General features: G+C 39.9%; 1 protein-coding gene across 1 annotated transcript; it reads right to left on the reverse strand.

Moving 5' to 3' along the window:
• Nucleotides 1-969: 969 nt before the first annotated feature.
• LOC106894137 (transmembrane protein 68-like) lies at nt 970-12,788 on the reverse strand. The gene is made up of 6 exons (XM_014952650.1): nt 12,461-12,788; nt 10,751-10,915; nt 6,516-6,709; nt 4,194-4,254; nt 3,666-3,805; nt 970-1,921 (listed from the first exon to the last, which is right to left on the reverse strand). The coding sequence occupies exons 1-6, from the start codon at nt 12,786-12,788 to the stop codon at nt 1,817-1,819; spliced, it is 993 nt and encodes a 330-aa protein (XP_014808136.1). The 3' UTR covers nt 970-1,816.
• Between the last annotated feature and the right edge of the window lie 51 nt (nt 12,789-12,839).

Raw genomic sequence — 12,839 nt, forward strand, 5'->3', positions numbered from 1 at the left:
GAGCCCCTGTGGGGGAGAAAAACCTTTCCTCTTGTATACAGCACTTAAGGTGTTCAAGTAAACACTCCTATGTCTTAGGAAGGATTTGAGATTTTTTTTTCAAGGACTGGATTCATGGCTTTTTGTTCCAGGGCAGTAACTCACCTGTCTTGTCCTACTCCCTTCTTCACATGTGCAAGAAATACTTGTGGAGAAACAGCACGGGAAGAGAATGGATTTATTTTAATCCAAAGAGTAGATCTAGTTTTCTAGTGAAAATGAGCACACATTGTACATATTTCCTTAGATGCTACGTAAAGTTTTGCGATGTGAAGGGGAAAGTTTACATAGGTATTAAAAGTACAAGAAGGAAACGTGAGGCACAAAAATTACCTTTCCGAATAAGTTACCAGACTTGGTTGCATTTAATGACACATTGCACAGATTACACAAAGTTCTCCCACTCCCACCAGTAACAACCTCCCACAGCTTGTAAAAAACCACAATCTGCTTTGGAGCATGTTTCGGTATTCTGCAACGCTGCCTGTGTCCACCCTTCCGAACAGGCTTTTAGGTTCAACCCACACAGGGACAACAGTGTTGGCAGCACCGCGTTTTTTGGGGCAAAACACCAGTGATGATAAGCCTCAGGGCTGCATTATCTGAGTAAGCTCACCCCAGAGCTCATTCCCTGAGCACATCCGTACCGCAAACGCGCTGTGATGCGGGCGTTCTCAGGCTGGGGGCAGCCTCCTCCACCAAACCAGGGCTGTGTGATGCAACAGGGCACGGAGGTACCCGCTCAGACTTGAAACTACTCTCTATTTGAACGGTGCTGCACTTAATTCAAGCTTTTTTCCTTCTCTCTGAGAGAAAGGGAATAAAAAAAAAGAGAAAGGGCAAAGTCTCGGATGCAGGATTCCTACTTTCCGGAGAACCACTAAGCGGGCAAAGTCTCGGTTGTAGGATTCCTACTTTCCGGAGAACCACTAAGCTGATGCGTTTGTAGGAGTCTTAATATCTGGTTTTATGGGATTATTTATCTTTGTATAGTCTCTCTAGAAAAATGGCCTAAGCAGTAGTTCGTTAGCTAAAGCGAGGCCGTTTCTCTTCTGACACCGTCTCACGTGGGGTCCAACAAGGAAGGTGACCAACAAGGGGTGGAGACTCCGGTGGGACAACACCTACTCTGAGGTTCTGCTCCCAGACTGGACCGCGAATCGCTCATAACATAAAACCACAGATCTAGACAAAACTTCTGGGGCTCTCAGATGTGTGTATGTACATCCTTGTTTTAGGAACCAGGCAAATTTCAGGGTAGGTTCAGGCTGGATATTAGGAAAAAAATTTTCACTGAAAGGGTTATCAGCCATTGGAATGGGCTGCCCAGGGAGGTGGTTGAGGCACCATCCCTGGAGGTGTTCAAAAGACGGGTTGATGTAGTGCTGGGAGGTATGGTTTAGTGATGGTGATGCTCCTTGTTTGTTGTGCGGGTGTCTATTTTTGTCAGTTAGGTTGACGGTTGGACAAGATGATTTTTAAGGTCCCTTCCAACCTAGAAGATTCTGTGATTCTGTGAAATCCTGGCTGCATGATTTCCTTTTGGGGAATTTAGCTGTTGCATTGCTATTATATGTAAGTTTTCTTCTTCAGTCTTTCTGACTTCAGAATCTCCTGAAAGACACAGGGGAACCTTCAAGAGGTGAATTGTTTTCTTCTGTTGAATCTGTAAATCTTGAAAATTAAACTGGTTGAACACCAATTATTAGTCATCATTGCCGTAGGACATTGTTTTTTTACTGTATGCAGTAAAAACAATGAAATAAATGTAAGCATTTTAATCCCTTTTACAACGTTTATCAAATCGTTCCAGTAAAGCCTTCCATATGCTGCCTGGGATTGTTTGGTGCTTGTTTATGAGAGCCTGGACGGCAGTCTTGGTCTGAAAAGAGAAGAGAAAGTCACCTTTAAAGACCTGCTTATGGAAGGAGGAACAGTATAATCACTGACTTCTTCTCAGCAGTGCAAGAGGTATTGGGAAATTCACGCATAAGATGTACTTTAAAAAAAAGGTTGTCTTTTGTATCAGCTAGTTGTCCAAATGCCACTTGCCTTGGAAAGGAAAGGAATAAAAACATTGATTGCAGTTTGGATAGGCTCAAATTACTGAGGTTTATCAAACCTGGGCAGATTTATCAAACCTGGAGAAGAGACAGGCTCCAGGGAGACCTTATAGCAGCCTTCCAGAGCCTGAAAGGGGCTACAGGAGAGATGGGGAAGGACTCTTTATCAGGGAGTGTAGTGACAGGATAAGGGGCAATGGTTTTAAATTGAAAGAGGGGAGATTTAGATTAGGTACCAGAAAGAAATTCTTTCCTGTGAGGGTGGTGAGACACTGGAACAGGTTGCCCAGAGAAGGTTTGGATGCCCCATCCCTGGAGGGGTTCAAGGCCAGGCTGGATGGGGCTTTGAGCAACCTGGTCTGGTGGGAGGTGTCCCTGCCCAGGGCAGGGGGTTGGGACTGGATGATCTTTAAGGTCCCTTCCAACCCAAACCATTCTATGATTCTCTAAAGACCTAACCATAACCCCACTGCAGTGGGTGGTCGGAGGCTTGATTTAGGACAGCAAATTAACATCATGGCAAATTTCAATTTCAGTTTTGCAGGTACACAGAATACTGTTCCCCAAAAATACAAGACTATGGATATCCACAAGGACAGTCCTAGCATTAATACTGCTTCCAGCCTCCTAAACCTGCAGAGGGCAAACTCTGCAGCTTGCTAGGGCAGTTCCCTTGTAACAGACCAAACCTGCCTTTCTGGTTTCACTGCTGTGAAGCCCAGAACAATCTGCAGTAGATCCTTAAAAAAAAGGGAAAAAAATTAAAAAAGGAAAGAAAAGCTCGCCTTCTTGCATCTTTTTAGGGGCAGCAAGATGTTCTTTACAGCAGTGATTCCCAGCAAGTGTTTTGATCTATGTATAGATCAATGTATAGCAGATTTTTAATTTTTTTTTTTGCACTAAGCCCTCCTTTCACCTTTCCCAGGCCATAGCAGATTTTTAATATTTTTTTTGCACTAAGCCCTCCTTTCACCTTCTACAGAAAATTTTAAAAATGTATTTTCTGTATAGATTAGTATTTTGAAAAATGCCTAAACCCTGGCTCTTATAAATGTCTTTATGCTCCTGGGCACCACTGATTTCACCAAGTTGTACGTACTCAAAATATTTTTATATTTTGGATGCAAATATTTTTTTAAACATTTTCCCTTTGACAATGAGACTGAAGCTTTTTGTTTCTAGAGCCCTGTGTTACTTCGAGAAGATTCTCAAAGGTATTTGTTAGAGATGAAATTTATTTTCCTACTTATTGGAAACTGAACTTAAAACATAGTTCACATCATTTCTGTTAGTTATCAAAGGCATGGGAGAAACAAATTTATCTTCCCAAGAAGACAGATCTCACACGTTCTGAAAGGATGAGGGCATCCCAATCACCCGTTCCTATGTCAATACATATATCTGTAGGTATAATTCTGGAGCTCAACTGCCCATTGCTTTAACAAGCTAGTAAAAGTGCGTTTGTCTTTATTCAAAGCATATAAAAAACTAGTTTTAAGTGCATATATAATAGAGTGCATGTATAAATAGTGTAGTTCAATATTACAAGGAGAGTTAACTTACCTTTTCAACTAATTCCTCCGTAGTTATGTTTGGATCGTAAGGGATTGGCTCCCCAATGTAAGTGCGAAATTTAACTGGAAGTCCTCCATACGGAGGAGTAAACGGCAATCGAGTACTTTCATACAACTGCCTAAAAAATCCTAAAATAGTTCAAGGGAGGAAAAAATGCGAGATTATAGTCATAGAAAACACAATCCAGACTTGAAACTGATTAATGTGGAAGGGTTCTTAAAAATGTGTGCTTTGTCTGACAGTCAAGAAAAAATTACAGGATTTAGGAAACCATCCACCAAAACAAAGCTTGAAAGACTTACTAGAGCACTGAAATACCACTGCATGAAAGAACCAAATCACACAGCACAAACCAGTTATCCACAAGCTATTTCTGTATTTGAGATACCTCCAACCCAGAGAATCCAAAGTAAGCAGAAGTCTGAAAAGCAAAAATCTAAAAGAAAAGTAAAAGAAATCTGAGACAGAAGTGGAGAAAACATTCCAAATACTTAAAATATATTTTAAAGCTCTTACTTCTTTCTTTAAACATCCTATATCCTTCCCGGACATTTTGAGTATACATTGGAATGATGGGCTACAGAATCACAAAAAAAAAACACAGGTGGAAATGTTACACCAAGTTTGAATTTATGTTTTAGTGCCTGTTAACGCAACTAAGAAAATCACTTGAGTACACAGGATAATTATCAGTCAGTTAGGTACCAAACAAGGAATCTTGTTACAAAAAATAAACTCCAGAATAGGAATCAAATTCTCTTTCTCAGCTCCCACCAACATTGCCATTTTAAAGTCCACATCTATAAGGAAAACAATTGACATTGTCTTAGAGGTTTCTACTTTTCATTTTGAACGTGCACTATAGAAGTTAACTGAGATCCTACAGAAAACTCACATTTGTATGCTACGTATTTATTGCAATATCGCTGACTGAAGCATAAAATGGAAGTTTTGCAGTTTCTCTGTCTAAAGCTTCTATCATGTGTGGCAAATAGGAAAGTATTCAGCTCGTGAAGTCTTGCAGAAAGCAAGCAGATGTTCTCGTTTGGCTCATCTCATCTGCTTCCCAAAGCAAGGTCTCACTGAAGCAGTAATGTTTGGATAGTACCCCACTGGGAAAAACTTCTGCAGATCCCTTGGACAAATGAGGCGATTGTACATCCTCATGGACCTCATACACACCTTCTAGAGGGCAGGTCCTTAGGCAGTTACCGAACAAGTTCACTTCATTATTGGGACTACAAAGAAAGATATTTGAGATACCTGAACTTGAAACAGTCATGTCTTACAGCCTGAGGTAAGATTTCATGGCTTGTAGACAAACTAACAGTGATTTTATCCACTATATGTATGTATCCATATGTATCCATACATTCATTGACTTTTTCCCCCACTATTGTCCTTTTTTTTTTTTTTAAACTGTATTTGAGCATGTTGTTGGAACTACTTGTCCAGAAGGTAATGAAAGAACCCCGTTAGGCTGTTAAGAATCACTACCACAGAACAGAAACCACAGGATGAGGAAAAAAGAATCAAGAAAAAGACCTAACTAGAGCCTAACAACTCAAAGTGATGGAAAGCATTTAAAGGGAAAAAATCCTGACAGATAACAAAAATACCAAACTACATGAAGTTGTAATAGTAAACCCTTCAGAATGAGAAATTATGAGTAATTCCCTTAAAATTATGAGTAATGTCTTTTAAAAGCATACTACTACTGGATACTAAAAATACCACACAGCTTCAGCTATTGATGGAATACATTTAAAATGTTTGAAACCCGCCTATCATACAGACAAACCACTTTAAGTTTTAGGAATAGTGCAAAAGAAACATATCTCAGGTTGTAAAGACATCTGGCAACTGTGAAGGTTCCTCGTATGCAATGATGAGCCAATGAAGTTGTACTTCAACTGTACTTCAACAACAGTGAAGTTGTGGGTGACAGCATTTGGTCTCTAAGCTGATAAAACCAGGTACACACATAAGAGCTCACGTCCGTAGAGCAGCACGATCAGACAGACCTGCAGTAACCCAGAGATTTAGATTGGCTGTGCTGGAACTGAGCTGGGTCACACCTGAGCAGCTTGAAAATCACAGGACCCCTATGGAGAAGGACCCCAGTGGAGATTCCTGAAATAAAGTCAAGACGAGGAACTGGATGCCTGCATGATGGAACTGTAGACATGGAACTGCAGAGATGGATGCCTTGCAACCATCAAGAAAAAGCTATGCAGTTCCATAAAAACCTTGTCCCCTACAGATTAATGTGCTTGAGGAAAATGGTGGGAAAAGGAAAGGAAATCTTTACTCCTGAACCTCTTCCAACACATGGAATCACAGAATCATGGAATTGTTGGAGCTGGAAGGGACCTTCTAGAGATCATCTAGTCCAACTCCCCTGCCAGAGCAGGGTTGCCCAGAGCACATCACTCAGGACTGCATCCAGGCGGGTCTTGAAAATCTCCAGAGAAGGGAACTCCACAACCTCCCTGGGTTCCCATTCATGTGTCCCAACATGCCTTGATGGACAGATGAGATTCTTGGTCCTGGCTACTTGGATTGTGCTCCTCTCAGGAAATTTAGCATCTAAAGTACATGTCTAGTGTTAAAGGATATAATTTCCTCTTCTCTTTGCCCTGCCCGAGGTTACCAAAGGACACAGACCCACACAAAGGGCATCCCAGCCCATCCTGGAGATGCAGACCTCCTTGCGCAGATGCCCCTCTCAGCTCCAAGCACCTCCAAACTCCTGCCGTGGGGTCCTTCATGTGATGGGACACACTCCTAAGCTGCATTTCATGAAGCATAAACCAGGACTGGTAACATAATACTCACCACTTTTGCATCTAGAGCGACCTGAGCAAAGCCCTTGCGATTTCCCCACATGAGTTGGTAACTCTCATCACTGAACAGCGCTTCTCTCACTCCACCCGGTGAGATGGACACCAAGTGTCCATTCTTCAGTGCAAGGAGACACTCCTCCCTTGAACCGGGCATAACACCCGTCACTTCCAATAGCAATTTAAGTCCTGCAATACAGAATTAACAAGTACAGATTATTATAACAATAGATCACAAACACTGCTTGCATGTAGGAATAAGATTAGAGCCAAATAAAAATCTAATAGCTTTAGACTTAGGCTAAGGCAAATGTGTACAAGGGAAGTAAATATTGGCAAAATGACAAATACGTGACAGTGTTTTTGCCCAAATGTTGTGAAGATGAACCAGGTTTTCAGGAGCATTTCAATAAATTAGCGCCTCCACGTGCCATTTTCCATAATTATCAAAACACCATCCATTCAATCAAAACTTGTGCATCATGGCTAGAAATCTGAAAATAAACATCTATTCCTCCCTCTTCCTTTTTAAGTATTTTAATAGAGAAATATGAAATTTCAGTACAATAAAGATTACGACAAAAATTAATACCTGACAAGCAACTATTTCAAGTGTTCTTTTGAAATGTGATGACTAATATTTTAAACATTGAGGGTTTAAGTTGTTAAATTGAGTATTTTGTGATTAAATTGCAATCTCTGTGGATCAAACTCTACTGAAGTATATATGATTCTTAAGATGCATGAATAGCAGAAGTTAGATGGCCAGTTTCGGCGCTGCATGAACAGTTCAGTGAATCTCCTTCCTTTGTTCCTGTAACTGTGATTTCTCCAAAAGATGGATTGAGAACCACAGAAGCACTCCATGCTTTCTTATACTATCTTCCCATTTTAAATCTATCAGTTTGGAACTTCCAGAGAGACGTTCAGCAAAAAGGAGTTTCCCCAGTCTTCAAATTCACTGTTCCAACAGCATGGTTGGAAAAGAATTTGCTTATATTAATAAATGTAAACATTTATTAATGCCAGAACTGGGGTCTAGCGCTGCAACTTTGACAAAGGTTTGCAACAGAAACTTGGGAAGACAACGGAAAACACAGCGTAGCATCTTGAAATTGAATTATTTAAACTTATTCAAAGGCACCATGTTTGACAGAAATTTCTGCCAAAGACAGATGTTGACTTTGTTTAATCCCTTTGCGAACTCATATGAATTCCTGTTTTATCCTACAGCCATATCCTTACTAAGTGAATAGATACTTCCTTTGCTTGCCTTTAAAACATTTGCCTGCTTGGAACTATGATGTATCATATGAATGTATTATCACTTCTTATTCCCCTTTCCTAGGTCACACAGAATTTTATATCCCTCGCTAATGCAAGACTTCTGTCCTATGTACTGGCTCTTCAAAGGAAGCCATGCCTGGCCTCTGATCATCCTTATCCTTCTTTGTATCTTTATTATTTTGCAGCTTTTCTGAGATGGGGAGACCAGAATTCCACACGGTACTCAAGATGTGGGCACCATATGCAGTTGAGTACACAACGGTATTCTCTATTTCTTCTTTTTCGTGATAAGCCTAAGATTCTGTTTGCCTTTTGGCAATTGCTGGGACCTAAAATTCTGTTTGCCTGTTGGCAATTGCTGAGACTTAAGCTGACATATTCCTAATGTCATCTAGAAAATTTAAAGTGTTTAAAATTTACATGTTTGGACTTGGTTCTTTTCCTTCTGTGCTGTAATTATAACTGAGTTTCATCTGCCAATTAATCAGCTCGTGATTCAGTACTCTCTGGGTGGGCTTTTACTGCCTTGAAAAAAAATGGCCAGTATAAAGCTTTGTCACCTCATTAATGATCTAGATTATGATTATTTTGAACAATACAGGTTCCAGCACTGATCTTTGTCAGTATAATTGGTGAACTCCGCTTCTTTGCGAAAATGAGCTATTTATTTCTGCCCTTTATTTCCTACCTTTTAAACAGTTATTCATTCACAAGAAGACTTCTCCCATAACGGTAATTAATCCAACAGACTGAGGTTCAGCATATGCTCACGAACATTCTTTAAAGAACCAATCTGTGAAGTGCAACATTTCTCTGCAAAAAGCAGGTAAGTTTGGTAGAGCAAGAGGTGGTTAGGGAGAAGTTTCACTAGTTTTATTACTTGTAGCCACATTTTCTACTAATGCAGCAAATGGGGAGACCTAATCTCCACTATTTGTGGTCTTTTCTACCAGATGCCTTTTTTACCAGCCTTTTTATAGGCTGACACAGTATTTGCCACCTTCTGTTCCTCTAGCATGAACACAATTCACGCAATATATTGTGTACACATCAACAGCCCAGAAAAATTGCACAGCTGAGAGTGTTACTTTGTCTTGACTAGAGTTTACTATACATTTGTAATAAAAATCTGCACTACAGACACTGCAATTTGAGACAGAACCCTCTCATTTATCCCTTAAAAAGATAAGTCTCCTTTGCAACATTATGATAAGCTTTATCTTCCTCAAAAAAAGAAGTCTCCTTTGCAACATTATGATCAGCTTTATCTTCCTTTAGGGGTCCTCTTAAAAGCCAATCATCTCTTGATGACTTCATGCTTCTGACGTGTTTAATACTACACAGTATTTACTAAGTCTTCAGCAAATTCTTCCTTTCCATCTTTCTTCCTTGATGACTTCATGCTTCTGATGTGTTTAATACTACACAGTATTTACTAACTATGCCTTTAGCAAATTCTTCCTTTCCATCTTTCTTGGGATGCCTCAATATGTTCTTGCATCAAATTTAGCTTGAGTTTATGCTCTTTGTTTTCACAGTTTGAACACAACTCCCTTTTCTGAAGAATGTCCTTCTGCTTTTAAATAGCTTCCTTTACTCTTTAGTATTATAATAATTGTTAATATAAGCAGTGTAAAGGTGCCTTTAAATAATCTCCACACTATTCCTTTTGAATACTCCCTTTTATACCTTGTTCTTCTAAAAATGTCCTTTTCTGAAGAATGTCCTTCTACTTTTAAATAGCTTCCTTTACTGTTTAGTATTACAATTATTTTTAATATACGTGGTGTAAAGGTGCCTTTAAATAATCTCCACGCTATTCCTTTTGAATGCTCCCTTTTATACCTTGTTCTTCTAAAAATGAATGAGGTTTGCTTTTCTGTATTCTCCTTCCACAATGGAATTATTTATTTCCCTCTCCAGGTTTGCTTTTCTGTATTTTTCTTCCACAATGGAATTATTTATTTCCCTCTCAGCATACAATGTGTTGAATGGGTTGGGATCAGTATTACAGAGCTCTCTTCAACAGTAAAATCTTCAAACAAGTTTTGTGCCCTACTCCAGGCTTTGAGCAAAGGATAGATTTGATGTCATACCCTACTGCAACAGCTACTCAGTGTAGAGGCCCAGTAGGTAATTGATACCCTATCATTTAGTGGGCATTTCTGCACCCACGGCCCGTTGCTGACCTGCCAGCATTAGGTCAATAATACAGTCCCCATCCTACACTTTCTACTGAGGCATGACATTTCATCCCAATGGGATTACATAGTGTCTGTTTAAGGGCAATGGAGCTGGTGAGGGCTCTGGAGCAAAAGTCTTATGAGAAGCGGTTGAGGGAACTGGGATTATTTAGCCTGGAGAAAAGGAGGCTGAGGGGAGACCTTCTCGCTCTCTACAACCACCTGAAACGAGGTCGTAGAGAGGTGGCTGTTGGTCTCTTCTCCCAAGTCACAGGCGATAGGACAAGAGGAAACAGCCTCAAGTTGCACCAGAGGAGGTTTCAATTGGATATTGGGAAAAATTTTTACACTGAAAGGGTTATTAAGCGTTGGAATGGGCTTCCCAGGGAAGCAGTTGAATCCTCACCCCTGGTGGTATTTAAAGATGGGTAGACGTGGTGCTGAGGGACATGTTTTAGTGATGGTTTTTGTCAGGTTGATGGCTGGACTTAATGGTCTGAAAGGTCCCTTCCAACCTAGACAATTCTGTGACTCTATGATTCGGTTTGTTGGCTTTGGAGGGTCTACCTGTGTTTTTATGACCTTTCACTTAAAAGACAGGATATTCTACCCTGCTTACCCTTCTGCATCTATCAGCTTTTAGTTTAAAAGTCTAAAAGCAGTCTTTTAGTTTAGAAGCTCTCTTGAAAGTGTAATAAATGTAAATTTCACCAAAACCACTGAATCCAGGACGCTTAAGTACAAGAGAACATGTTCTTACCTGGTAAACGAAAGACAAAATGATCAGCGACTGACAGACAAAGTCTTTTCTTCCAGAGAAACAGCCTAGACAAAAAGTAAAGGTAGTCTATAGGAATAGCTCCATGGTAATACACAAGAATGCCCGGTCCTTCTGGTAAGTTTTCCACACCATGAAGCTCATAACCTGTTCAGAACGGAAAGCAATGCACTGACAGTGATGGCTGCAAATCATCTGGCAATTTAAAGAAAACTGTTTACTGTCCTTTGTTAAATGATTTTCAGAGAGTTGTGAAAGCCTCTGCAGTAGCTTTTAATTAAGTTCTGGGTGGAACTTTTGGTCAATAGCAAAGAGAAAGACCCTCAGACACCACAGGTGGGTGAATTTGTTGGTCAATTTAATCACTAGAACCTGTCATTTCCCCCAGTGAAGGGACTAAATTAATTATTTCCCATTAGGAAGCTTTCCTAGTCCATAGTGCAATAATAATAAAAAAAATTAATTACTATAGTAGTGTGAAACTGCTTCATCCACAGAAGGAGAGGCAAACAACCAGCCATGATGCTTTCATGAAATATGGAAGTGTGAATCTCCATTGTGTGTCAGGCAGAATGAAAAGGTTTGGAATTTGCATAATAAAAAGCCTCTCTGGTTGAGATGTTTAAGTGCAAACCAGAATCTGTAAAAATCCCGAAGAGAGGTTCTCTCCACAAGAGTTGTGTGTTCCCATCACAGCAGAAGGGAACTTCCTGACAGACATGGACTTCTGTAAATCCCTCTCCTGGCTCTTTCTATGTTTGATGTAGGTTGGAGGTGGAGCTGGAGTAGGAGGCTAATGTATGCAAAGGCTTGGGAAAGCCACAGCTGCTACCAGCTCACAGCTCTATTCCACCTCTCCTGCCTTCATCTCCATCCCCACTACAGCTCCTGACATGAGCTCTTGGGGGAGAAGGATGGGGATGGAGCGGGCAGAATCCCAGGAAGAGGTGGAGAAAAGTTTTATACTGCAGGATATTCAAAGATTAAGGGAAAAAGCTGCGAGGAAGGATGGCAACACAGATAACAACCTGTTATTCTTCATCCTCAGGGCAGCAAAGTTAAGTCTGGCTGATAGCCTTAAACTACATCTGTGGGAAGAACAAGAGCCTAGCGTGCTGCTGAGGATTGTCCTAGGGAGCAGGGTGTGTTGGAAGTATCTGAAGGTTGAGTGTAATGAAACTGAAAAATCAGATCACTTTTAAATTCTGCCACAGTACAAACTTAAATGCGATATTTAACTACTTCTTTGTCCATACAGCTCTTAAAATTATTTTCAATTGTCATACCCCAAAGTAGTTTTCACCAACTAAAAATACACTAATTACATTTCCAACTAGTTGTTGTGTTTTAATCGTTTACTAAGTGGGTTTTAAAGAGCTACTAAAATAAAAAAATAAATCACACATCTCCTTTGCAGTTATATTACCAGAACTAAAATTAACGCTGCGCTTCACTCATACCATGTACAGAGAAGTGCACCCGCCTATGCACTTAAAGAAATTTACTCTATATAAAATAATGTCTCCCTTTCATTCTGCCTGTTCTATAGTGCAACCACACAGATGCCATACAAAGTATAATAAATGTAATTTCTTTGCATCCATTTGGAAGAAATAAAAAAATAAATTAAAACTTATGCATATTTACTATTTATTGTAATTCAAAGCTTCAGACAAATCATGTCATACTTACCATGCCATATTCTTGCATATATATCCCAAAAGCTTGCTATAGTTTTCCTTGCACTATCCCAAACTTCACTCAAGGGGTCTGCTTTTACCTCACTGTTCCTCTGATATATCAAAAGCAAAATATTACTAAGGTAAATGAAAAAGAGGATTGTTAAAGGAACTATAAAAACAACTAGCATTGCACTCATTGTCAGCAAGGCGATGATCATATGGAAAAGGTATTTCTTCAGGTACTCCACAACAGTCCATTCTTCCAGTACGTAGGCAAGGCAGCTCAGGTCAGTCATTGGCACCTGTCCTGAAACGCAGGATTCTTTTCCACCCATCATGTCCTGCAGGGAGGAGACAAAAAAAAAAAAAAAAAAAAGAAAAAAAAAAGT

Source organism: Calidris pugnax, unplaced genomic scaffold, assembly GCF_001431845.1.
Source record: "Calidris pugnax isolate Ruff unplaced genomic scaffold, ASM143184v1 scaffold182, whole genome shotgun sequence".
In the NCBI taxonomy this organism is placed as follows: domain Eukaryota; kingdom Metazoa; phylum Chordata; class Aves; order Charadriiformes; family Scolopacidae; genus Calidris; species Calidris pugnax.